At 43.7% G+C, this 27,778-nt stretch overlaps 1 protein-coding gene across 4 annotated transcripts; it reads left to right on the top strand.

Moving 5' to 3' along the window:
- The first annotated feature begins 3,443 nt into the window (after positions 1–3,443).
- On the top strand, positions 3,444–26,422 carry LOC147465389 (monodehydroascorbate reductase 4, peroxisomal-like). 4 transcript variants are annotated; one of them, XM_086519854.1, is made up of 9 exons: positions 3,444–3,600; positions 3,696–3,881; positions 23,647–23,796; positions 23,967–24,018; positions 24,457–24,537; positions 24,622–24,740; positions 24,905–25,124; positions 25,209–25,327; positions 25,533–26,422. In XM_086519854.1, the coding sequence occupies exons 2-9, from the start codon at positions 3,780–3,782 to the stop codon at positions 26,271–26,273; spliced, it is 1,584 nt and encodes a 527-aa protein (XP_086375980.1). In that variant the 5' UTR covers positions 3,444–3,600; positions 3,696–3,779; the 3' UTR covers positions 26,274–26,422. The 4 variants fall into 4 exon arrangements, with proteins under 4 accessions (XP_086375980.1, XP_086375995.1, XP_086376000.1 ...); XM_086519869.1 differs by lacking the exon at positions 3,696–3,881 and having other exon boundaries at positions 3,477–3,600; XM_086519874.1 differs by lacking the exon at positions 3,696–3,881 and having other exon boundaries at positions 3,582–3,600; positions 23,643–23,796.
- Positions 26,423–27,778: the final 1,356 nt, after the last annotated feature.

Here is a 27,778-nt window from a genome sequence, read left to right as displayed (position 1 = left end):
ACATACATTTTTTAATCCCACACACACCTGCACATGTTGTATTGCACTCTTTACTTAGCTTCCCACAATAGTATACATCTTTCTACTAATGAATTTTCTTTAAATGGAGCCCACAAGCTCCTTCATTCTCAGAATGTTGTTTGGCTTCATAAAAATTTTCCCCGACACCCAAGCCAAAAATTTAGCTCTAATACCACTTTTTGCACCTAAATGGGTGTCTGCACGAAGACGAGATAGGGGAGAGCAAGAAGACGATACTCGGATTGTGGATGAAGATCCATGAAATCAACACAACACCTTGAGCTCCGCTCCCTTATTGTTTTGATGAAGGTAAGAACTAGAATAAGAATTATAAAATGAGGTGGTTGGTAGTGAGTGGGAAATCGACAATGTCTAGCCCATACATAGTTGCCCTTTTCCCAATTATCTCTCTCTCTCTCTCTCTCTCTCTCTCTCTCTCTCTCACACACACACACACACACACACACATGCACATGCACATGCACACATACACAATATTTGTATGACTTGTGCTTCATACTCTTTTTTGCAAAGAGCATTGATGGTGTCTTATTTGTGTCATCTCGTCATTCAAAGAGCGGATAAATTATTGGTATTATGTCCCCCAAAGAGCATTGTTGGCATCAAATTGTTATTTAAGAAGTGAAGAATTTATGCAAATGATTAGAGAGGGAGAGAGATAGGCTGATGCTATATTATTTGCATTCTGAGTAGAAGAAGTAAGATGAGTATCCTTCTTGTTGAGATATCAAGCTCAACATACGGTACACCTGGATGACTTCTCCCCTACATTTATCACTAGCAGGGTAGCGGACATAAGGATCATAGCCAGCAATTTTAAAGCTAGACTTCATAAACATGGTCTACCTACCAAGAGTGATGGCTACCAGTGGTTTGACATTGACTACAATACTACATACTTCTTATAATATCAAGCTCAACATATGGTACACCTGGATGACTTCTCCCCTACGTTAATCACTAGCAGGGTAGCGGACATAAGGATCATAGCTAGCAATTTTAAAGCTAGACTTCATAAACATGGTCTACCTACCAAGAGTGATGGCTACCAGTGGTTTGACATTGACTACAATACTACATACTTCTTATATGTTGTATTTCCTACTTATGTTTTGTAAACCTTATCTTAATTTGGAGTAGTAAAGAGGTAAAAGCTTGTGGCCTCACGTGAAAGCTCCGTGGAAGATGTAGTGCTTGGAGCGCTAAACAGAACGTGTTGATTGCAAGATATGCCCAACATAACTGTGGCAAGGAAGCATTGCATTGTTTTCATTGGATGCACAAAAAGCCTTGATGAGCATCCTCTCTAGGATGTCATCTCTTGGAGCCACGTTGATTGCAAGATATACCCAACATGGTTGTGGCTATTCCAACTCTATGCAAAGGGAAGGAGAAACACGTTGTGCTTGGCAATGCTTTGGGCCATATGTATGCCAAGTGTGGTGCCCCTAACAAAAGTTACAAAAAAATCTTTATGGGCTTCCTCTTTGGGGTGTGATCACTTGGAGCACATTGATTGCAAGATATACCCAACATGGATGTAGCAAGGAAGCTCTAGGTTGTTTTAACCTAATGCAAAGGGAAGGCCTATCTCCAAATGGAAGCATCTATGCTTGCAATTTGAAAGCCTGTGGGCGACTTTACCCAAGACCTTAACAATCATTCATGATGAGATTGCTAGTCAAGGGTTGTTGGAGAAAGATGTTGTTCTCGATAATGATTTGGTCGATATCTATGTGAGATCTGGTGCCCTTACAAAAGAACGTAAAGTTCTTGATTTTGACATGAAATGTTGTCTCTTGGAGGCATGTGTCCTTACACAACACCTTCACACTCATTCACATGAGATTGCTAGTTAGGGGGTTGTTGGAGATAGATGTTGTTCCTGGTAATGATTTGGTTATTGATGTGAGATGCAGTGCCCTTGCACAAGAAGACAATTCTTGATGAGCTTTCTATGTGAAATGTTGTCTGTTGGAGCATGTTGATTGCAGGATATGGCAACATGGCTATGACAAGCAAGCTCTGAGCTATTTTCACTAGATGCGATGCCCGTGTTTATCACCATACAAGTTTCTTAGAGTGCATTTATGGAAAATATGCCCAGACCAAGGAAGCTTTGAACTGCCTTTGTTGGATGTAGCACGAGGGTGTATCCTCAATCACTTTTCTTAGTGTGCTCAATGCATGTGGTCAAGGAGTTTGCTGGATGAGTAGTCACAAGCTTGATAAATTTGATATTCTGTTTTTGGAGCTCTAGATATCGACAAACCATCCTCTTCGATTAATTGGTCTAATATCTATAATATCTTAGACCTTATAATGCTATAAAGTCTGCTTAACCCCTTATGCGGTCTCATAATGCTCCTCACCTACAATCCAACTTTTTGATGGCACGAGGTGGACAAAGAGAACTACACTTGCATAATGACCTTTCAAACGGGCAAGGCATTTTGATAAAGCTACTATGAGAGTAATCAAGATGATGACAACATTTGATTATCCTCCAGTTTGGTCAGCTCGTCTAGATGCTTATAAAAAATGAGACAATGTGGAGCTTGGACGACTGGCCTTTGAACATGCAATAAAATTAGAGAATTAATATACTGTTGCAGCATATGTGCTAACGAGAACATTTATGCAAGTCCTAACATGGAGAAGGCGATTGTTAGTCATCGAGAACCTTGAAAAAAGATGTCATACTGGTGCTGTTTTGAATGACATAATGCAAGGTATACAATGGGGCAGGCTAGGAAGCATATCAACAACCTCAATGATGAAGGTTTAGTCGATGACATTGCATTGATTATGCCAATTGACAAATGATGTTGAAATAGAAGGACATGTGAAAGCCTACTCAACGACAACGTAGGGAAATGAACACACTAATAATTTTATGCTACCGTGGGAATGGCACGTTTTCACGTATTATAAAAATTGAGGAGGACTGTGCAAACTCCCCCCTGCAAGGAAACTCGCATGTTTTCATTTATTTCAAGAGATCAAAATTATTGATTTAGATAAATTCTAACCTTTCATATGGTTCTCTTGCAAAGTACACGTATCACAATTGAGATATCATGATCGTAACATATTAAACATGGTATCAAAAGTAAAACACAAGGTCGCTTTGTGGATCAAAGCACAAGCGCTCTCTCTCTCTCTCTCTCTCCCCTTTCCTTTTCCAAGCTTCCTATACGAGGTTCTTGCTTAGAGACATATACTCTTGTTGAATGTTGAACCTACACATTCGCAACTAACGAAGCACTCTACCTTGCTTCGGAGTCACCACCACTAACATGGTTGCTTTTTGATACATATGTAGGCTATATGGCAATCTGATACGTCACATGAGCTAGTTTTACGAGATTGTACCCACCCACATGCCATAGCGCTTAAAGCCCCTTGTTGCCTTTAACGCGTGTTCACGTATGGTGAAAAGGTGAGCTCGATACGAAAGCCACATCGTCATGCAATTATAACTTCAGAAATTCCGTTGATCCTCGTGCAACCTATCCATTATCTGCTGGTTGGTCATCGCCTTACACTGCCTCGCAGGTACTAATTTCTTCCTTTCAGCAGTATGTTTCCATTTCTTGTCTTTGTTGAAGACATCACACACACACACACACGCTACAACATGTTGTGCGCAGCCCTCACGCTGCTTGCAGCACCAACCCATGTGAAAAAATGTGCGCACAAGGGACTAGCATGCGAATGGTGATAAGTGGCTGGTGATGAGTACCTGCTTCTCTGCTCAAGCTGTCGGGACAGGAGAGGTCGCAATTGTTGGACTGAGAGAGCTTGTAATTTTTGCACACAGGGAGGAGCCTTTCCTGGTAAGACAACTCAGTGGTTTTTGCTACTAATTACAACTTACAGAGAACATCATTTTGAACTGCGAGCCACAATCTTGTTTTGGCTGCTTGATTTTGAAGTTTATGACAAGTTTTTGTGAGGATATCTGGGCCCGTGGCGACCAACCACACGTGGTTTTGCATGCACCATCCTTTATTGTTCGAGCATACTATGCCCCGTGGGCTTTGTGTCGCCTCATTAGTTATTATTAATGATCTTCTCCAGTCAAGCTTGGCAGTCTCTCGGCAGACACCTTGAGCAATAGTTAGCTGCTAAGAGATTCCCTCCTGGACAAGCCCTAGCATTGCAAGCTTTGGTCTCCCGTATGTCAGTGGTTTTCTTTTGCATTAGCCTTGGTTTGCTCATGGTGGCTTCTTCACCCTCATTAGTTCTTCAATTTGGCTCTCTTAATGGTGACTTTTTTGGAATACCTCATGTGATCTACGATCCTACTTAGATCTATCCAGGGTTCAATGCAGAACTATATGTTGAGAATTGTACAACATGCTTAGATTCTTCCAGTGATAAAAGGGGTGGATGTGCGCTACATCTAAGATCCATAGTTTGGTTATCGGAGGATACCCTTGGTGTCGGTAACTCTCCACTGTTGTCTTTCCTACATGCACTGTTAGTGGTGGAGTCGGATTTCCCGGATCTCTCCTAATAATGCCAAGGAGGAAAATACGAGAGCTTGTCCATGTCATAACCATAACCTGCAGCCATCTCATTAGTGAAGCAAGCCGTGCGAGTGTATCGGATCTCACATCTCTAAGACCTTGGGAGAAAATCAATAGTTTTTGGATTAGTGCCTCTACCATAGTAGGTGAAGCATCAAACTTTTCTTTCGAGGTATTATGCTCGCTAGTGCGCAAACTTTGAAAGTAGGGATCAAAGTGTTCGGGAAGCTTGAATAGTAAGAGGCAAGCCATGCGTGCGGAGGTGATGTCACCTCCGGCAGAGACAAGGAGTTCCCGCATGGTGGCGGGTCAATCCATCGAGTGAGTTGAAATCCTTGAACTGGAGGTTGTATAACTCCCGTTCAAGTGTGATCTGTCTAGCAAACAAAGTCTCCTCAAATTGGTCAAGAATCCGTCTCCACAATGGATGTGCATGCTCCTCTTTGGAAACTTCCTTTGTGATGCGATACGAGAGGTTCATCATAAGAAAGGTGAAGATTCGTATGTCCCGATCCACTCACTCGTCGATCTGGTCTTGAGTGGCGGTGGGAAGGGAAGGCTTCTTAGCCGAATGGGTGAAATCACTCAACCATTCCCAGAGTCGATGGTAGGCAATGATTGTGCGGACTCGTGTCCTCCACACAGAATAGTTGTGTAAATCCAACTTCTTCTTCTCCTCAGCAAACTGGGTGAGGGTTGATTGTTGTATGTTGCGTTGGCAGATGCCGACGTGGACGTAGAAGTGGAAGTGGCCGTAGTTGCTGAAGACGTGGTGGCCCCCTATTGGGACTGTTGTTGTCCCTTCTGCTTCGGAATCGACATGTCGTGTGCTCAAAGAGTAGTCCCAGAGATAGATCGATTAGATCGCAAGTCGCCGACGAAGGTACCGTCTCCAATGCTGTAGCAGTCCAAAATAACTGCTCAAACAACCACCGGATGGTGTCCTGACGAGCAAGGGAGTGATCAACCGCACAAAGGGTAAAAATTCAGCATGCTGCCGTCCTAAAAATGTTGCAGTCCATATCAAAAGTTTGTTGGCACATTCTTTGAGGACATGATAGTCTGTGTCCGATTATGTTCTTACTACAGAAGATTCATACGAACTTTGCCTAGATTGCTTCACCCCTACATGCTTTGCAAAAGAAAGGGGTCACTTTCAAATGGACACAAAGATAGATTTCAACTTTTAATCTCTTGAAGGAAAAGATGCCTTTGGATTGTTTTACCAGATCTTTGGAATTCATTTGTGGTCCAGTGTGATGCCTGTGGCAATAGTATTGATGCAATGTTAGTGCAAGATGGTAGTAGCCTATGAAAGTAGAATCTTATAAGGCCCATAAAAGAGTGCGGATCTATGAGAAAGAGCTACTGACTGTGATTTATGCGCTTTCAAGTTGGAAACACTACTTGCTAGGTGCTGATTTTGTTGTCCAAATAGATCTTCAGACCTTGCGATACTTCTTGATTCAGTCAAAGTTATCTAAAAAGCATATGCGATGGGCACACATTCTCTCTATGTTCCACTTTCATATTGTGCATGTGGAAGGCAAGAAGAATGTGGTGGCTGATGTATTATCAAGAAAGCCACAAATTTCAGCTGTGCCAATTCATTATCATCCTGAGCTTGATGACATGAAGGAGCAGTATGCCAATGGCGAAGATTTCGCACGCAGTTTTGTTAGATGGGCAACGCCATGAGCACTATCTCCTCAGGGATGGTTTTATGATGATGCATGGAAGACTGTGTCACGAGGCCATTGCGACTTAAGGTTATGGTAGAAATTTATGAGTCATTTCCCACCATATGCAAGGCATCGTGGTAAAAATGCGACAGTGAAAGCAGTCGAGACCTTCTTTTATTGGCCTAGAGATGTGGATGCCTTTGTGCGAGCATGCTGATTTGCCAAAAATTCAAGTTTGAGAGGCAAAAGGCACTAGGGTTGCTTCTATTATTGCCTATTCGAGGTAAGCCGTGAGAAAGTATAGCTATGGAGTTTATCTTTGATCTTCCGAGAATGCCGACACGAATGATGGTATATGGAGCATTATTTGTAGGTCCAACTCCTGTCAAGAAGAAGATAAAATCTGATTAGACAGGTCACGGCACGATTGTTCATGTACAATGTGTTTAAGTTCCATGGTATGCCACAGTCAATTGTCGGTGATTGTGATCCTTGTATAACCAGCCTGTTTTGGAGGGATTGTTTGAAAACATGGGCACTACGCTCAAGTGTAAATCTCCATTTCATCCACAAATTGATGGATAGTTTGAATAGGCTAATTTTACGATCTTAGAGCTGTTGAAGCCTGAAATGCTCTGTGTCAGATAATAAGGGCAAGTGGGAACAGTATTTGTCCATGCTTGAGTATGCATACAACAATACGGTGCATTTATCAGCAGGCAAGGCACCTTTTGAAATTGTTGAGGGTGGCAAAAAGGTTCCTTCCATTTTGCACACAAAGGATAAGATTTTTGAAGCAGATTGATATGTAGAAAATATGGATGAAATGAATAAGAAAATTAAGCTTGCTTTAGATAAAACTCAGGCAAAGCAGAAAAGAGCTGCTGATTGTCACTGTTGTGAAATTTTATTTTCGCCTGGTGATTGGGTTCTTTTGTGGTTTGAAAAGGACAGATTAAAGAAGATGAAGGGCAAGGAAAGCTTGTTTCCCAAGCTGAGGATGCGCTACTATGGGCCTTTTCAAGTACTTGACAAGATCAACTATGTTGCTTATAGGTTGAAATTGCGTGAGAGTTGGGAGATTCATAATGCGTTTCATGTGAGTCTTCTAAGATCTTTTGTGGGTGATGTGCCGAAAGGTATGCCAGATGAAGATCAAACCGAAGTTGAGGAACGAGATCTTGGTACATGGGTAGATTTTGGCACATAAAGAAAGAAAAGTTAAGGGAAAAGTTGGAAGACGTTATTTGGTGAAGTTCAGAAAAACTATCCACCTATGGATACAAAGTGGATGGAAGAAAGTGGACTGGTAGAGTCACCAAATGTATGTAGCTTTACCTTGAAGCCTTTGGTTTACAACCCATGTATGCCCTATGCCCTATGTCACAAACCAGTGACGTGGCATGACCCAGACCTGCCCTAGAAGGGGCAGCAGAAGACGGTACAGCAGGGCAGCCCCTAAAAAACGCGGAGTAAGGCTGACGTGGCACTGTTGTACGGAATCCCGCGTTTTCCGGCGCATTTTACGTAATGCTGACGTGGCAAAAAGTTGTACGGAATTCTCAGCTTTGCGTGAAAAGCAGTAAAAATCCTACGCATTATTTTGGGGCAGCTTTTGGAACTTGCTTTAATTATTAAGCAAGGCTTGAGAGTCAAAGTTGATTTATTTTGAGAATGCTTTTAGTGGACAGCTTTTGGGGCTCTGCTTTTGGCATCCCTTGTAACTCTTTATAATTGTTGTTGGGCTCCCACTTCTCAGAGCATCTGGACGCAGAGTCTGAGAGTGAGACCCAGCCACTCCGTGTACTTTGTGCAACAGATTAGTACAAAAAGAAATACCGAAAGGGGCGCTAGTCTTTGGGGCCAATATCTCTAGGCACGGAACTCTGCCGGGCCGTGTCGAATCAATTGTGAACTGTGAACGGTTTTGAAGTGAATTCCTATCGTGTCGTGGTAGAATCTTGACTTGGAGTGTCCAAGTCTGTTACAGTGGTATCAGAGCACAGCCGATTCTCTTCTACCGGGAAATCTGATCCTTCTTACGCGGCACTCATGGATTCAGATAGAGATCAGTCGACTCCCTCTGCATCTGGAGATGCGGGAAGAGATCACGAAGACTATTCACGTGAGGAGTATGGCCCGCCACGGCCTACTCAGGCAGAGCTTGAAGGGATGGAGCGTCAACGATTGATCGATGATGCAACAAAGATGATGCTAAATTTTGCGAAGGACCCGAAATTTACAGAATTTATGACTCAGACCTCCTTCGACGAGGTGCATTCACTGTGGCGGCAAACCACAGAATCACCCCTCAAACCGGCACTCAAGAAACCTCCTACTCCAAGGATGTTCATAGAGCAAGAATTAGAAGAGGTGGTTGATACACGGATTTCTCAGCTTTTTGACGTGCAGAACAGGCACTGACTTCCCGGGTTATTTGGGTCGTCGGTCTACATTTGCCTCGGCAAGAAAGCAGCAAAAGCATGTGCGATTTGAAGGAGCACCCAGTTCTTCTTCTTCTTCTTCTTCTTCTTCTTCTGACAGTTCTTCTAGCTCCTCAGACTCGAGTGAAGAAGACAGGAAAGGGAAAAAGCGAAGCAAAAAGCAAAGCTTCGGAAAAGGCAAAGAAGTCTAAATCTCGCCCAGTGGTTGACAGTTCTACAGAGGACTCGTCTTTGGATAGTTCGGAGTCTGACGACAGCAGCTTTTATGCAAAGAAGAAGAATTTTTATAAAGCCAACCAGTATGACTTTCTGGAAGATAAAAGCAAGAAAGTCCGAGAGTTCAAAGAAGAATCAATTAAATTTGACACGTTTTTTGGATATCGAGATGCTTCGAAGGCTTTGGCCTTCATACAGCAGTTTGACATAGCTTTCTGTGGAGGGCGTTACTCAGAGCACTCCAAGATTTGGAGGGCTACTTCTTACTTCAAGGGAAATGCTCGAACTTGGTGGTCCACGCTTCTATTGAACAAGACAACGCCAGTTCAATTGCTGAAATTTAAAAGCCTTTTTTTTTCTTCTAAGTTGGCTCGAAAGTACAAACGCGACATACGAACTACTTGGAACCATCTTCGGATGACCAAGAAGAATACATTGGAGGCATATTGCGAGAGATTCTGGAGCTCTTGTTCAAAGAACAGATTGAGCGGTTTACCTTGGGACTTCCTACGGAGATGCGAGATCACTGCTTAGAGCAAAAGTCAGATTCCATTCAGGAACTGATGAGTCATGCGAAACGGGGTTTTGCCATTCATCAGGCAGTTTGACCTACCCCACAGATGAAATCATGACGCAAAGGACCGAACAGACTTCGAACAATGAAAGTAGAAAGAGGAAGAGCACCCAAGCTCACTCTTCGAGAGAGAGCTCTCTACATCAAAGAGGGGAAGTGCTTTGGATGTGGGGAAACTGGGCATATCTCCGCGAAGTGCCCTAAAAAGGCTCCGAAAGAACATAATGACAAGGATGAAGACAAGCCAGAGGGTTCGAAAGCAGCTGAGGAACGTGGACGAAAAGGCAAGATGAAAGCAGGGCTGGTTCCAGATTGCATGGGTACTGACCCAAGCACGATTGACGAGAGTACAGAACTCTGCCGAGCTTGGGGCAAAGTGAAAGACCAAGAAGCCCTGATTTTCTTTGCGGGAGGAGCCAAGGCCAACTTCATTTCACCTGAATTGGCAGCGCGACTCAAGATCACACCCGATCGGATGGGACCACTAGCAGAGGCATGTCATGTGACACATCCAACCCTATGTGTCCGTGCACAAGCTACAGCATGACCAGGGTTCAGTTCAGTCAAGTGAGTCTAGAATAGGAAGTGATTTGGCACTTTTGTGAGTCTGTTCGTAGATCGTGCATGACCAGTCACGTAGAGTAGATGCATATCCTCCGGTTGCACATAGCATGATCATCAACATTCGCGTCAGAATCCATCAAGGGAATTTTCCAGTGCATTAAACCTATTTTCCCTATTTTTGACATTTTTCACTTATTATTTTTAAGTGACTTTTGTTGGAAAGTAGGTAGGGCAATTTGCTAAGTTTGTATATAAGCAAACCTAGCGCTAGCACTTTCTGGCAGAAGAGGCAGTAGGAACCCTCGCTCAACAGGCAACTTCTCAGCATAACTCCCAGATGCCCTAGCGTTTTTGCTTCACAGCAGGAAGCTAGCATTTTTGCTCTTGCAGATCCCTGGCGACAGCAGACCAAGCAAAAGCCCCAGCGCTAGCAGATTCTCCACAGCAAGACCATTTTCAGCCCTAGCGTTTTTGCATCTGCAAGACACTTCAGCATTTTGCAGATTCACCGCGACGGAACATCAAGAAACACCAGCGTCTTCAGTTTTCAGCAGTCAGATACCGCAGTAGAACCCCCGAACCTCGCAGATCTCACCTTCCCGCAGCAGATCCTCGCTGCACGGTCAGATCCCGCGAAGTTTGCAGTTTCAGCCTGGAAAACGCAGATTTCAGCATCTGTGTTTTCAGCGCGTCGTCGTCGCATCGTCGTCATCGACATCGTCACCGACATAAAGTCAGAATTCAGCAGATAAAGATTTGCAGATTTCAGCCCTTAGCCTTTTCAGATTTCAGCCCGCCCGTCTCGTCGTTGTCCTCATCGTCATCGACATCGTCGGCAAGTCCAAGCATTGTAGAGATTTGTCCAATCATAAGTAGACCGCTCTCGCCATAGAGAGAGGGGCCTTCGGAGGAGGGTTTGACAACATTCCTGGTGTCGTATTCTTCTCTCTCTCTCTCTCTCTCTCAGCGCCTTCATTCACAGTGTTCATCACTTCGTTTGTGTCCATTGCACTCTCTCTCTCTCTAAAGGAACGGAATGCTCTCCCTTCCTTAAGTAAAAGGAACCCTTGAGCACAGTTCGGAGCACTCATCTTGAGCAAAGTTCAACATTCACTTCCGCTGCACCTTACAAGGCAGTTCTAACGGCACCCAGCAGGGATGTAGCCATTACACCTGTCATTGGCAAACTTCGGTTGTATTGTTTGGGGTATTTGGGGCATGAGGACTTCTACATAATGCCCTTGAAAGGTTGTGATATCCTCTTGGGAATTCCTTGGTACCATAAGAACAACGCCGTGGTTGACTATTGGGTGAGAAAAGCAACTTTGACTACAGAAAAGGGCCGAACTATTGTACTTGATGTAAAACTTAAGGGCGAGTCTGTCCTTATTGTATCGGCTTCGGCCGTTTCAAAATTAATGAAATCCAGTCTGTTTGTTTACTCGATCTTTTTGAGAGAGTTGAATGATGAGAATAGGACAAATATGTCCGAACTTGATAAAGAACGCCAAGATTTTCTCCACACTCATGCCGATTGCTTCTCAGAGGGCCTGCGAGACGAGTTACCACCCGCTCGTCTTGAGGATGTCTGAACTTGATAAAGAACGCCAAGATTTTCTCCACACTCATGCCGATTGCTTCTCAGAGGGCCTGCGAGGCGAGTTACCACCCGCTCGTCCCGAGAATCATACCATTGATTTGATACCTGGAAGCATACCACCCGCTCGTCCTGAGGATGTCTGAACTTGATAAAGAACGCCAAGATTTTCTCCACACTCATGCCGATTGCTTCTCAGAGGGCCTGCGAGGCGAGTTACCACCCGCTCGTCCCGAGAATCATACCATTGATTTGATACCTGGAAGCACACCTCCAAATCGGCCACCTTACCGTGTGTGAGCCGAGCCCAGAACAAAGAAATTATGAACCAAGTAAAAGACCTCTTGGAAAAGGGTCTTGTCCAGCCTAGTACTTCACCATATTGCTCTCCAGTGTTGTTGGGGTTTTGAAGAAAGACGTAGCTTGGAGAATGTGCATCGATTATAGAGCTCTCAACAAAATCACTATCAAGAACAGATTTCCGATTCCCAGGATCGATGATATTCTTGACCGACTACAGGGATCCTCGTGTTTTAGTAGGATCGAGTTGAAGAGTGGATATCATCAAATCTGAATCTCGTTGAGAGATGTCTACAAGACAGCTTTTCGGACGACTTTTGGGTTATTTGAGTTTTTAGTGATGCCTTTTGGCCTAATGAATGCTCCTGCGACATTTAACCGGATGATGGACATGATTTTTCGAGAGTACACACTATTTGTTGGCACTTTCTTTGACAACATCATTGTTTCTCCAAGGATGAGGCAGAACATAGAGAACATTTGCTACTGGTCTTTCAGGCATTACGAGATCACAAGTTGGTGATTAATGCGAAGAAAAGTGAATTTTTCCTACCCGAGATACACTTTTTGGGACACATTGTCTCAGCAGCAAGAGTGCAGATGGACCCGGCCAAGATAGAGACTATCCGTGATTGGCCCGATTTGAAGAATGTCCATGAAGTTAGAAGCTTCTTGGGCTTGTGTTCGTACTACAGGCGGTTCATTAGAAAGTTTGCATAGGTTGCTTCCCCTTTGCATATCTTGACATAGAAAGGAGTCCCTTTCTCGTGGGGACCCACAGAGGTGACTGCCTTTTAGACATTGAAAGAGAAATTGACTACAGGACCCGTTTTGACTTTGCCGGACTTGCAGAAGTCATTTGAAGTATATTGTGATGCTTGTGGTCGTAGTCTGGGTGTGGTCTTAATGCAAGAAGGCCATGTCATTGCTTACAAGAGCCGATTGTTCTCAAGGTCCGAATTGACAACACAGATTCATGAGAAAGAGCTTTTGGCGGTTATCCATGCTCTTATTCAGTGGCGGCATTACCTACTCGGAGCGGATTTTACTGTCTTCACATACGATCAGAGTTTACGCTACTTCTTGTCACAGAAGCAGCTATCAGAAAAACAGATGCGGTAGGCGAACATCTTGTCACAGTTTCACTTCCAGATTGTCCACGTGCATGGACAGAAGAATTTGGTGGCGGATGCTATGTCTCGGAAGCCGTTGGTTCTGGCTATTTCCGCGATACATGATAGGAGCTTTGAGGATATGGTCGATTAGTATGCCACGGATACAAGTTTTGCAGATATTTTCACTCGGATACGGAACGGGGAGATAGTAGTAGGATATTTGATTCGAGATGGCTACTTGATGAGGAAAACGATGTTGTGCGTTACACAGCCGTTGAGGGAAAAGGTTATGACCGAATGCCATTGTCCACATCTAATGGGTCACCGCGGCATTGCTACCACCTTGAAAGGTGTAGAGAGATACTTCTTTTGGCCGAGACTTAAGAAGGACGTGGACGATTTTGTGAGCAGTTGCTTGGTATGCCAAAAGGTCAAGTTTGACAGGCATAAAGCACAGGGATTGTTACAACCTTTACCCATACCCACCCGCCCCTGGGAAAGTATTGCAATGGATTTCATTTTTGATCTCTGGAGGACACAGAGTGGTTACGATGGTATCCGGACTGTTATTGACAGATTTAGCAAGCAAGCTCATTTCATCCCAATGAAGAAAATAATCAAGCCGGATCACTTAGCGAGACTATTTGTGGCCCAGATCTTCAGATTACATGGCATGCCCGAGACGATTGTCTCCGACAGGGACCCAGATTCATGAGTTTGTTTTGGAAGGCTATTTGGGAGAATATTGGCCTGTGGTTCCAGTTCTCGTCATCCACCCGCAGACTGATGGGCAATCCGAGATTGCCAATTCAGTGGTACTAGATTTATTGAAGTCTTACATCTCGGATTAGAAGACTCAATGGGAAAAGTATTTACCTTTAGTGGAATTTGCCCACAATAACACGATACACTCTTCGACGGGGAAGGCGCCATTTGAGATCATTGAAGGTGCTACGAAGGTTCCACCCTTGTTAAGCACGAAAGATAAGATTTTTGAAGCCAATGAGTACACGCGTGACATGGACACGGCTTTTGCCAAGGTCCACCAGGCTTTGCAAGAAATCTCAAGAAAGACAGAAAAAGGCAGCAGATCGCCATGTCGCGATTTGAGATTGAAGAGAACGATTGGGTGCTCTTACGTTTTGAGAAGGCATGCTTGAGAAAGAAAAAGGGAAGGAGAGGCTTTTTCCAAAGTTTAGTATGCGATACTACGGACCTTTCCAGATCTCCGAAAAGATAAGTGATGTCTCCTTTAGGCTGAAGCTGCCCATGTCACAAACTGGTGACGTGGCACACACATCCACACCCTCTTGGCAGGGAACAGTCTTAGGCAGACAGTAGTGGTGACATGGCTGCTCAGTACACACAACTCCTGCCCTGCTGGTCACGGACTGCATGCTGACGTGGCCTGCTGTCCTTTGGAAAATGTGGCGCCATTCGCAGCACATTCGCGGGCAGTCAGCCAGCCATGTGATAGGGCTGTACGGACAGATTGGGACAGCTTTTGCTACGCAAAAGCTGAACGCTGAAAATTACGCTGAAGCTTTTTGATTGCTTTATTTTACAAAGAGTTTCTTGCTTTATTTTTCAAGGAGCTTTTAACTTGAAGCTTTTGGGGCAGCTTTTTATTAGAAGCTTTTGGGGCTCTGCTTTTGGCATCCCTTGTACTCTTTAAAGTTTAAATAAGCAGGCAGGGCCTCATAACTCAGAGCATCTGGACGCAGAGTCTGAGTGTGAGCGCCTGCCCGCACTCTTGTACTTTGAACACAGATTAATACATAAAGAAATACCGAAAGGGGCTCCAGTCTTTGGGGCCAATATCTCTAGGCACGGAACTCCGCCGGGCTAGTGTCGAATCAATTGTGAACTGTGAACTGTTTTGAGGTGGTTATTTGTGCTGTCGTGGTAGATTCTTGACTTGGAGTGTCCAAGTCTGTGACAGTAATATCAGAGCACGACGGATTTCTCTTCTACGGGAAATCCAATCCCCCTTTTTTTTCGCGGCACCTATGGCTTCAGGCAAAGATCAGTTGACTCTCTCTGCATCCGGAGATGCGGGAAGGGATCACAACGAAGATTCAGGCAAGGAGTATGGCCCGCCTCGGCCTACTCAGGCGGAGCGTCGTGAGATGGAGCGTTAATGATTGATCGGCGACGCAACAAAGATGATGCTCAATTTTGCGAAAGATCCAAAATTTGCAAAATATATGAGTGAGACTTATTTCGAGGAGGTGCATACGCAGTGGCAGAAGACCACAAAACCACCCTGAAAACCCGCTCTCAAGAAACCTCCTACTCCCAAGAAGTATACACAGAAGGACTTAGAAGAGGTGGTTGATGCACGAATTGCTCAGCTTTTTGACGCGCAGAACAAAGCCAAAAAGCACGACAAAAAGCAGAAGAAAGGCACTGACTTCCCGGGTTATTTGGGTCGTCAATCTACATTCGAAAAGGCAAAGAAACGGAAGAAGCGTGTTCGATTTGAAGGAGTACCCAGTTCTTCTTCTTCTTCTTTTGACAGTTCTTCTAGCTCATCTGACTCGAGCGAAGAAGACAGAAAAGGTAGAAAGCAAAGCAAAAAGCAACGCTTCGGAAAGGACAAGAAGAAGGGAAAGAAGTCTAAATCTCGCCCCGTGAGTGACAGTTCTATAGAGGACTCATCTTTAGACAGTTCGAACTCTGATGACAACAACTTTTATGCAAAGAAGAAGAATTTTTATAAAGCCAACCCGTATGACTTTCTAGAAGACAAAAGCAAGAAAGTCCAAGAGTTTAAGGAAGGTGGACAGTCAATTAAATTCGACACGTTTTCTGGCTATAGAGATGCTTCGAAGGCTGTCTTTTGTACAGCAGTTTGACATCGCTTTCGCGGGAGGGCATTACTCAGAGCACTCTAAGATTCGGGGAGCTGCCTCTTATTTTAAGAGGAATGCTCGAACTTGGTGGTCCACGCTTCTATTAAATAAGACTACGTCAATTAAATGGCTGAAATTCAAGAGGCTTTTTATTTCTTCTTGGCTGACTCGAGAGTATGAACGCGATATACGAACTGCTTGGAACCATCTTCGGATGACCAAGAAGGATACAGTGGACGCTTATTGCGAGAGATTCTGGAGCTCTTTTCTACCCGCCTCTTCATTTAAGAAGATCTCATTCAAGGAACAAATTGAGCAGTTTACCTCGGGTCTACCTTCAAAGATCCGAGATCACTGATTGGAACAAAAGTCAGCTTCCATTCAGGAGTTGATGAGTCATGCGAAATGGGGTTTTGCCATTCACTCTGGCAGTTTGACCTACCCCACAGATGAGATCATGACGCAAAGAGCCGAACAGACTTCGACAAATGAAAGTAGAAAGAGAAAGAGCAACCCAGAAAAGAAAGATGCACGACCCAAGCTCACTCCTCAGGAGAGAGCTAGCTATATCAGAGAAGAGAAGTGCTTCGGATGCGGAGAAACTGGGCATATCTCCGCGAAGTGCCCTAAAAAGGCACAGAAAGAACAGAATGACAAGGACGACGAGAGGCCTGAGAGTTCGAGAGAAGCTGAGGAACGTGGAAGAAAAGGCAAGATGAAAACAGGACTGGTTCCAGATTGCGTGGGTACCGATCCCAACACACTGGACGAGAGTGTAGAAATTTGCCGAGCTTGGGGCAAAGTGAAAGACCAAGAAGCCCTGATCTTCTTCAATGGAGGAGCCAAGGCCAACTTCATTTCACCGGAATTGGCGGCACGGCTTCAGATCACTCCCGATCGAATGGGACCACTTGCGGAGGCAGTTCTAGCGGCACTTAGCAGGACGTAGCTATTACACCTGTCATCGGCAAACTTCGGCTGCATTGTTAGGGGTATTTGGGGCATGAGGACTTTTACATAATGCCTTTGGAATGTTGTGATGTCCTCTTGGGAATTCCCTGGCACCACAAGAACAACGCCGTGGTTGACTATCGGGCAAGGAAAGCGACATTGACCATGGAGAAGGGCAAAACCATTGTACTTGATATTAAACTTAAGGGCGAGTCTGTCCCTATTGTATCGGCTTCGGCCATTTCTAAATTAATGAAATCCAGTCTGCTTGTTTACTCGATCTTTTTGAAAGAGTCGAGTGATGAAGATAAGACAAATATGTCTGAACTTGATAAAGAACGCCAAGATTTTCTCCACTCTCATACCGATTGCTTCTCAGAGGGCCTGCCAGGCGAGTTACCACCCGCTCGTCCTGAAGATCATACTATTAATCTGATACCTGGAAGCACCACGAACCGGCCACCTTACCGTGTTAGCCGAGCCCAGAACGAAGAGATTATGAACCAAGTGAAAGACCTCTTGAAAAAGGGTCTCGTCCAACCTAGTACTTCACTATACTGCTCTCCAGTATTGTTGGTTTTGAAGAAAGACGGATCTTGGAGAATGTGCATCGATTATAGAGCTCTCAACAAAATCACCATCAAGAACAGATTTCCGATTCCTAGGATCGATGATATACTCGACAGATTATAGGGATCCTCGTGTTTTAGCAGGATTGATTTCAAGAGTGGATATCATCAGATCTGAATTGCGCCGGGGGATGTCTACAAGACAGCTTTTTGAACGACTTTTGGGTTATTTGAGTTTTTGGTGATGCCCTTTGGCTTAACCAATGCTCCTGCGACATTTAACCGGTTGATGGACATGATTTTTAGAGAGTATAGACTATTCGTTGGCACTTTCTTTGATGACATCATTGTTTTCTCCAAGGATGAGGCAGAACATAGAGATCATCTGCTTCAAGTCTTTCAAGCATTACGAGATCACAAGTTAGTGATTAATGCGAAGAAAAGTGAATTTTTCCTACCAGAGATACACTTTTTGGGACACATTGTTCAGCAATAGGAGTGTAGCCAAGATAGAGACTATCCGTGATTGGCCTGATTTGAAGAATCTCCATGAAGTTAGAAGCTTCTTGGGGTTGTGTTCGTACTACAGGCGGTTCGTTAGAAAGTTTGCAAAGGTTGCTTCCCCTTTGCATATCTTGACACAGAAAGGAGTCCCTTTCTCGTGGGGACTTACAAAGGTGACTGCCTTTCAGACTTTGAAAGAGAAATTGACTTACAGGACCAGTTTTGACTTTGCCGGACTTGCAGAAGTCATTTGAAGTATATTGTGATGCTTGTGGTCATAGTCTGGGTGCGGTCTTAATGCAAGAAGGCCATGTCATTGCTTACGAGAGCCGATTGTTCTCAAGGCCGGAATTGACAGCACAGATTTATGAAAAAGAGCTTTTGGCGGTTATCCATGCTCTTACTTAGTGGCGGCACTACCTACTTGGAACGGATTTTACTGTCTTTACAGACCATCAGAGTTTACGCTACTTCTTGTCACAGAAGCAGCTATCAGAAAAGCAGATGCGGTTGGCAAACATCTTGTCACAGTTTCACTTCCAGATTGTCCATGTGCAGGGACATAAGAATTTGGCGGTAGATGCTTTGTCTCGGAAGTCGTTGGTTCTGGCTATTTCCGCGATACATCATAGGAGCTTCGAGGATATGGTCGACCAGTATGCCACAGATACAGATTTTGCAAACGTTTTCACACGGATACGGGATGGGGAGACAGTAGTGGGATATTCCATTCAGGATGGCTACTTGATGAGGAAAACCATGTTGTGCGTTACGAAGCCGTTGAGGGAAAAGGTTATGACCGAATGCCACTGTCCACCTTTTACGGGTCACCACGGCATTGCTACCACCATGAAAGGGGTAGAGAGATATTTCTTTTGGCCGAGACTCAAGGAGGATGTGGACGAGTTTGTGCGCAGTTGCTTGGTATGCCAGAAGGTCAAGTTTGACAGGCATAAAACACAGGAATTGTTACAGCCTTTGCCCATACCCACTCGCCCCTGGGAAAATATTGCAATGGATTTCAAGTTTGATCTCCCGAATGTCCCAAGAACGCAGAGTGGTCACGATGGTATCTGGACTATTATTGACAGATTTAGCAAGCAGGCTCATTTCATTCTAGTGAAGAAAACAATCAAGCTGGATCACTTAGCAAGATTGTTTGTGGCCCAGATTTTCAGATTACATGGCTGTCTGAGACGATTGTCTCCGACAGGGACCCCAGATTTACGAGTTTGTTTTGGAAGGCAATTTGGGAGAACATTGGCACGCGGTTGCAGTTCTCGTCATCTCTCCACCTGCAGACTGACGGGCAATCTGAGATTGCCAATTCAGTGGTTTTAGATTTATTGAAGTCTTATATATGGGATTAGAAGGCTCAATGGGAAAAGTATCTACCTTTGGTGGAATTTGCCTACAACAACACGATACACTCTTCGATGGGGAAGACGCCATTTGAGATTATTGAAGGTGCTTTGAAGGTTCCACCCTTCCTAAGCACGAAAGATAAGATTTTTGAGGCTGATGAGTACACGCGTGACTTAGATACGGCTTTTGCCAAGGTCCGCGAGGCTTTGCAGAATCTCAAGAACGACAGAAAAAGACAGCGGATCGCCATCGTCGCGATTTGAAATTGGAGGAGGATGATAGGGTGCTCTTACGTTTTGAGAAGGCATGCCTGAGAAAGAAAAAGGGAAAGGAGAGGCTTTTTCCAAAGCTTAGTATGCGATACTATGGACCTTTTCAGATCTCCGAAAAGATCAACGATGTCTCCTTCCGACTGAAACTGCCTGATACTTGGAGGATTCACAATGCATTTCATGTGAGTCTCTTGAAACCTTTTAAAGGTGATGTACCTGACGATCGGGAGTCTAATGAGCAGCCCGAAGTGGAAGAAAACGAGGAGATCCTTGTTCTTGAACAGATTTTGGCACATAAGGACACAAAGAATAAGGGTAAAGTAAGAAGGCGGTTCTTGATTAAATTCAAGAACTATCCTGCATTGGATGCGAAGTGGATGGAGGAGGAGGACCTAGCAGATACTCCTCAGATTGTGAAACTTTACCTTGAAGCTTTTGGTTTAGCATAGTCTACTCCAAATGGAACCCCGAATTCAGCTTGGCCGGAGATCTAGTGCAGTGAGTTGCACAAGAGGCGAGTTACTCCGCTCGTTTGTCAACAGATGCCTCGAATTTTGAGTACTAGAGTCACTGATGTCTCATTGAGCTCCAGGGATATTGAGAGCTGACAGTATTCTGCTCTATGACTTTATGAAAGGGAATTCCTGAATATGAAACTGATTTGTTCTTGACTTGTTTTTAAGTGCAGGAACTGATAGACGAAATGACTGTAACATTTTGGTATGAATGATCTCGAATAGACATGGTTGCAATAGGGGTTAGTCAATCGGGCATCTATGAGGTCCTGAATGGATCTAGATGTGATTGCTAACTACATTGCCGATAAATCATGGTCTAAGATCCGAATGAATGTTGAATGCGATTTGTCATGTGATGTCTAGTGATATCTCGTGATGTCATGTGATGTGACTGTCGATTGGTACATGTGCTAGATGTGTGTTTCTAGTGCGTAGGTAGTGTCTGCTAAGACAGTTTATGGCTTCTATCTGTTTTGCAAGCGTAATCGAGGGTGATTACAATTCTTTCAAGAGGGCGGTATGTCACAAACTGGTGACGTGGCACACATCCACACCCTCTTGGCAGGGAACAGTCCTAGGGAGACAGTAGTGGTGACGTGGCTACTCAGTACACACAACTCCTGCCCTGCTGGTCACGGACTGCATGCTGACGTGGCCTGCTGTCCTCCAGAAAATGCGGCGCCATACACGGGCAGTCAACCAGCCATGTGGCAGGGCTGTACTGACAGATTGTGACAGCTTTTGCTATGTAAAAGCTGAACGCTGAAAATTACGCTGAAGCTTTTTGATTGCTTTATTTTACAAAGAGTCTCTTGCTTTATTTTTCAAAGAGCTTTTAACTGAAGCTTTTAGGGCAGCTTTTTATGAGAAGTTTTTGGGGCTCTGCTTTTGGCATCCCTTGTACTCTTTAAATAAGTAGGCAGAGCTTCATAACTTAGAGCATCTGGACGCAGAGTCTCTGAGTGTGAGCGCCCGTCCGCACTCTTGTACTTTGAACACAGAATAATACATAAAGAAATACCAAAAGGGGCGTCAGTCTTTGGGGCCAATATCTCTAGGCATGAAACTCTGCCGGGCCAGTGTCGAATTAATTGTGAACTGTGAACTGTGAACTGTTTTGAAGTGGTTATTTGTGTTGTCGTGGTAGATTCTTGACTTGGAGTTCCAAGTCTGTTACAGCCCGACACTTGGAGGATTCACAATGCTTTTCATGTGAGTCTCTTGAAGCCTTTTAAAGGCGATGTGCCCGAAGATGGGGAGCCTGATGAGCAACCCGAAGTGAAAGAAAACGAGGAGATCCTTGTTCCAGAACAGATATTGGCACATAAGGACAGACAGATTAAGTGTAAAGTGATAAGGCGGTTCTTGGTTAAATTCAAGAACTGCATTGGATGCGAAGTGGATGGAGGAGGAGGACCTAGTAGATACTCCTCAGATTGTGAATCTTTACCTTGAAGCATTTGGATTAGCATAGTCTAGTCTAAATGGAACCCCGAACTCAACTTGGGCGGAATCTGGTGTTGCGGGTATGCACAAGAGGGGAGTTTCTCCACTCCTTTGTCAACAGATTGCCTCGATTTTTGATACTAAAGTCATTGATGTCTCTTTGAGTTTCAGGGATACTGTGAGCTGACAGTATTCTGTTGTATGACTTTATGAACTGGAATTCTCGATAGTATGAAATTAATTTGTTCTTGACTTGTTTAAGTGCAAGAACTGATAGACGAAATGATTGCAGCATTTTAGTCTGAACGATCTCGATAGACATGGTCGCAATAAGGATTAGTCAATGTATTGTGCCTGCTGCAAATAGTTTTATTGCAAATTTTCATGATACTCATACTAATAAATATTGTAGGCACATGACTCTAAGCAAGGTGATTATGTTATGCTTTGAATGAGATGAGATGAGATGAAATGTTATATTAAACGTCTTCAAAAGGCCAAAATGACCTATGAGACCAAAGTGATACAACCCTTGTGGATCTAGTCCAATGTTTGGGTACAAACATAAAATGAAATAAAGTGAAAGACTAAACTAGAAAAACTAAAAGACTAAATTCGTCGGACTCGAATCATCATCATTATTATCAATACCCAAAGATGCCCGGCATTGGGCGTTGTCCGAGAAAGTACTGCATCGGATGCTGAAGAGCTTTGTCAATGTCCGCCTCTGTAGATAGTCATACTGGGCGTCTCCTATATCGTGCTAGAATAGTCATGATCCTCTGATGGAGCCTCCGTCAGTGTCGTGGTGGCCCTCGTAGACATGGGCGTCTAGCTTTCGCGAGCTCAGTGGCCCTATCCACTAATATTCCTCTGGTATAAGTGGGCTCTGAAGTCTGCTGTGAAGCATGCTCATTTGGCTGCTGAGTCCCTATGGGCACTTGGTGCTAGGGGCACTGGCCATGACCCGACATGCTAGCAATGTACCAGGAGTCGTCTTTGTGCCATGTGTTTGGGTTTGCCCTTATGCACAGTCACTTTGGAGGGCGGTATGTTGTTTGCTTATTAGAGATGGCAAGGTGGATATATGAGTGTTGTAATGGGGAAGTCCTGCATAAATGAGACATACTCTCGTAGGAGTACCCGTAGCACGGTAGACTACGGCTATAATTGCCTTCTGTACACTGTTGACATGACCTCTGACATGGGCACAACATGGGCAACCACCCTGGCATGAATGGGGACAAGGTACTACATCTCTTCCTGACATCAAGGTGGATATGGGGATCGGCCACCCAGCCAGGTCTCTGTTTGCTGCTGATTCACCCCTGTTTTGCAGAACCAGTGTGGCCCTTCTTGTGCAGTTGGAGACCTTACGTGAGGGCAAGGTAGCAAAAAGTTGGCAGCCGTTGTGGTTAGAATTTGAATTTTGCTCCTGTTATCCAGAAAACCCATGTAGGGGCGAAGCATTAGTAGTTGCTGGAGAGATTAGAACATAAGAAGGACATGGGGCTTGCAGCGCATTCAGATCTGAAATTGAATCTGAAGTCTTGTCCACTTAAATCGAGAATTGTCAAGGAGGCACAGCCATTGCAATGGTATCAGGTATCACCATGGACCGTTGTTTATTCTACAATAAGAAGCAAATTTTAGTGGAGAGGTCTGGCTTGGATCCCATTGTGGTGTTGGTGTCGATCTCTCCATCTCTCTTTATCCTATCTAACTATTCTCTTAAATTTCATTATCCAAATGAAGAGTGTTCTGAGTGGTTTGATAACTAATCTGGAACCACTTTTATTATCTTCAGTGCTGGCATAATAGGCATTCTTCATTGTGTCCGCCAACGTCTAAGGGCTGTTTGTTGCATCTTCTGTCCATTTTGCCATCTTCTATGCATCTGTCATCATCTCTATTACTTTCCTCCCTTACTTTTGGGCATCATCACCTCTGTATCTCTTCCTCCTCCTTAATCTCTGCTTGCAGTGTTTACCACATCCGTTTTTGATCTATGAGCAGTCTCAAGGCTTTTTCACCACAAAGTACTTGTTTATGACGTAATCTGTATGTACATTGTACTTAGTGATGCTCTGTAGACAGGTATTGGAGAGAAGAAACGGAAATTTAGGTATGGGAAGGGCATTCAAAATCGTGATCTTGGGGGGTGGTGTCGCTGCTGGCTATGCGGCATTGGAGTTTGTCAAACATGGTATCAGTTATGGGGAGCTCTGCATCATATCTGAAGAAGCTGTAAGCAATAATTTCTTTTGCTACACTGCAACATGCATAAGAATTATTTCAACCTTCATTCCACATTTATGTATGCAATGATTGGCAGATGTACCTGCATTCCTTTTTTTTCCCCATTCTTTTGATGCTTGAGATTCATAGTGGAAATCTGTTACTTGTTGGAATGGCAGGTGGCTCCCTATGAACGCCCAGCTTTAAGCAAGGGCTGCCTCCTCCCAGAAGGTTTTTTCTGCTCGTTTCTTATCGGAATGTTAGTTGCCCTCTGTGAAGGTTATTAATGGCGTCATGCATTAGCTTCGGGACATGAACATGAAACGAAAAGGGTTGTGCATGCCATGTAACTGTTCTCACTGCGAGGTCACTTATAACTTGGCTTGTATTGATGTCTTGGCTTGTATTGATCTCTTTGGTGCTCAAATGTATCAACACATCTAAACCCAACATTTTTCAGTCATTAAGTTTGGGATCGGTGACTGGTTTTCTTGATACTTTCAACGAGTAATCAGTTTTAAATTCACGTCTGAGGAACCTTGTAATGTGAACTTTGAGTGAGTAAATTTTTTAAGGGTATCTTCATTTGGATTTATTTTGCAATCTTGTGCCTCTCCACGCTTCTGAATCACCTTGACAGTTAAGGACTTTCATTGTCTGTTACTGCAGATGCAGCAACTTTACCAGCTTTTCATACTTGTGTTGGGATTGGGGTTGAAAGACAAACTCCAAAATGGTATAAAGAACATGGTAATTATCTATATCGGAGTTTAAGCACCAGCCGAAATATTTTGAAGGCTAGTAGTTTTCATGAAACTCACTATGTCACTCCAGGAATCGAGCTTGCGCTTGGTACACACATCAAGGCTGTCGATGTAAAACTGAAGACTTTACTTAGTGCTGCAGGAGAAACGATCACTTATAAGACCCTCATCATAGCAACAGGTGCTCGTGTATGTCTCTTTCCTTGGGCTGGTTTGTTCTTGTGAATTGTGGTTTATTGAGAATCCACCACAAATACACCAGATACGTAATCTAGAGGCAGCACCGGTTTAAAATGCAAGGTACCTTTTGTCGTCCAGTATGATGCAGGGTTTTAATTTTCTTTTCTTATCAGGTGTTAAGGCTTGAGGAGTTTGGTGTTAGTGGAGCAGATGCAAAAAATATCTGTTATTTGCGTGATTGGAATGATTGCAAGAAGCTGGTAGAAGTGACAGAACAATGCCAAGGTGGGATGGCTGTTGTCATTGGAGGTGGCTATATTGGCATGGAGTGTGCTGCTGCATTGGTTACAAATAGAATGAAGGTCACAATGGTGTTTCCAGAGCAACACTGCAGTGAGTTATTACGAAACTTACTTTCTAGTGAAAGTTTGAGTGATTATGACGATATACCAATAATTTTGATTGTCATTTAAACAGTGGCGCGCCTCTTCACATCGGAAATAGCTGCTTTTTATGAGGACTATTATAAGAAAAGAGGTGTAAAATTCATCAAAGGAACTGTAATGACTGCTTTTGAGAGCGATGCTGAGAAAAAGGTGAACCCATTCTCTAGATTGTTTGGCTTTCCTGCAAATGCATTCCATTTGTGTGGAAGTGTGTTTATGTGTGTGTCGCTTGCCGTTGTTCACAAATGGATCCTTTTTTCATTCTGGATTTGAACTGATTGCAAGCTTACATGGTGAGACATTACTGCTTTATCTTCTAATCAATCTAATACGCACGTCTCTTGCACTGGACCAGGTCAGGGCAGTTATTTTGAAGGATAAAAAGCGAATCGAAGCTGACATGGTGGTTGTGGGTGTTGGAATTAGACCAAATGTAAGCTTGTTTGAAGGCCAACTTGCTCTAGAGAAAGGTGGCATAAAGGTGAATGGGAAGATGCAAACAAGCAATCCCTCTGTATATGCTGTAGGCGATGTTGTTGCGTTCCCTGTAAAGCTGTATGGTGATGTGAGAAGGTTGGAGCATGTAGATCATGCGCGTAAGTCAGCTGCTCAAGCGGTCAATGCCATTATCTCACCAGAGGAAGTGCAAGACTATGACTATCTTCCTTTCTTTTACTCTCGTGCCTTCACGTCATCATGGCAGTTTTATGGGGACAATGTTGGAAAGTGTGTGCTGTTCGGAAGCCTGAAAGACCAGAAATTTGGCGCATTTTGGATAGACAGAGGTCATGTAGTGGGCGCCTTTTTGGAAGGGGGTAACAAAGATGAGTATGCAAGCTTAGCAACATTGGCTAGATTGCAGCCACCCGTGAAAGACATTGAAATGCTGGCAAAGCAGGGTTTAGCATTCCCGTTTTTCCACAAAGAAACCATGGACCAAGCTTCTCCTCTTCTTTCGTCAGTGAAGAGCACAAGTCAGCAGTTCCTGCTAGAACCCTCCTCGTCATATCTAATCCAGGTATGTGCAGGAATTTCTGTTGCCGTAGGCGTTTCAGCATTTGCCTTTTGGTATGGCAAAAAACGACGACGGTGGTGAGGGATTTTGTGTCCTCTTTGTGGGCTTCATGGAGGACTAGAGTAAGATGCAGCATCTCTAGTTTGTAACCTTTGTGTGCAATAGAAATTTATTTTGTAAAGACAAATCTTTTTTGTACATATGTATTATATATGGCCCTTTCAAGGATGTATCATATGTCATGTGTGCATGCAGGACCCATAGAGAAGCGTGTGAGAAAAGAAATGAATGAAATGTTATATGTATGTATGCAGAAGTCCAAAATGACATGAAACCGAGAGTTACAACCATGAGAGAGAGAGAGAGAGAGAGAAATTCAGGCATGTGTTTCTTTCGAAACACTTTGTGAGAAGGCAATGGGAAGGCAATTGACATTGCTTGATTACTTGTCCTCTTGCGAAGAAGACATGGACTGTTCTGTCTTTGTTTGGTTTCATGTTGCTAATGATTTTCGTTCTCCTTGAGGGTTGAGATTTAGGAAAGTGCTCTAATGTGTCCCATCCTGTGCATCTTCGGTTGTCTCTTGACATGCTTTGCTATTGGGGTTTCTGTAATAATTAGATTGCCAGGAGTACCTTCTCGTCCAATGGTGTTGTATTCCAGTTGAGGGGTATTTTACTTCAGAATTTATTATAGCTCACATCTTTGTGGTCACATTCATTGCCTGGTTCTCTAGCATGACTATGCCATCTTGGCTATGCACTTTCATTTTCATGTCCAATAATGGTCTTGTAGCCTTTGTACATGGTTGTTTGACTGTGTACATTTCTTCTTGGTTATAACTTATCAATATGATAAAAATGAAGAAATGACATTGTCGCCTAAATGACGACATACCAATAATTTTTATTATCAGAGCGCTTGCAACATATGTCAGGTTAAAAGATGCTAAAAGTTTCCAACTTGTAGCATATCTTCCAAAGCCTAATCTCCTAACTAGGTTGTCCCTACAAGTACTATCACACAAGCCCTCTCATGGGCCCTTGCATTATGGCATCAGTCTCCTCCGTGAAGCCTCATAGGACTTGTTCTATGCCTCTCAATAATGCCCACGTTATGGAAGCGGTAATTGTATCATGGTTGTGGTCGGGAAAATAAAAGCAAGGGCACCTCTATAGCAATCTCTTAACAATGAGCAACACCTCACTAAACACATCAGAAGGACCTCCCAAAGCGCTCAACACCAAAGCATGTGATCCTTTGGGAACTTTTCTAAAACATGCCCACCCAATAGATAACCATGAAACCAAGACGCACTTGTTTGGCACGCATTTTGACTATTTTAATGTTAGTTAAGCCTTAAGAAGTATTACAATCTACTTTACGATGTTACAAGTTATATGAGTAGATCTTGAGCAGAAGAGATGACCTTTGACTTGGATAACGAGTAAATTAAAGATTACAAAGGCTTTCCCTTTATATTATTGATTGAAGTGCATTTGTAGAGAGAGATAAAGAATAAAAAGATGCATTACCAAAAATTTATTAAAAAACTAGAATGTTTAAACTTATGTACAAAAATTAAT

This window comes from Adiantum capillus-veneris, chromosome 1 (assembly GCF_014529385.1).
Source record: "Adiantum capillus-veneris isolate H3 chromosome 1, ASM1452938v2, whole genome shotgun sequence".
NCBI lineage: Eukaryota > Viridiplantae > Streptophyta > Polypodiopsida > Polypodiales > Pteridaceae > Adiantum > Adiantum capillus-veneris.
This window is presented reverse-complemented; position numbering and strand designations above follow the sequence as displayed.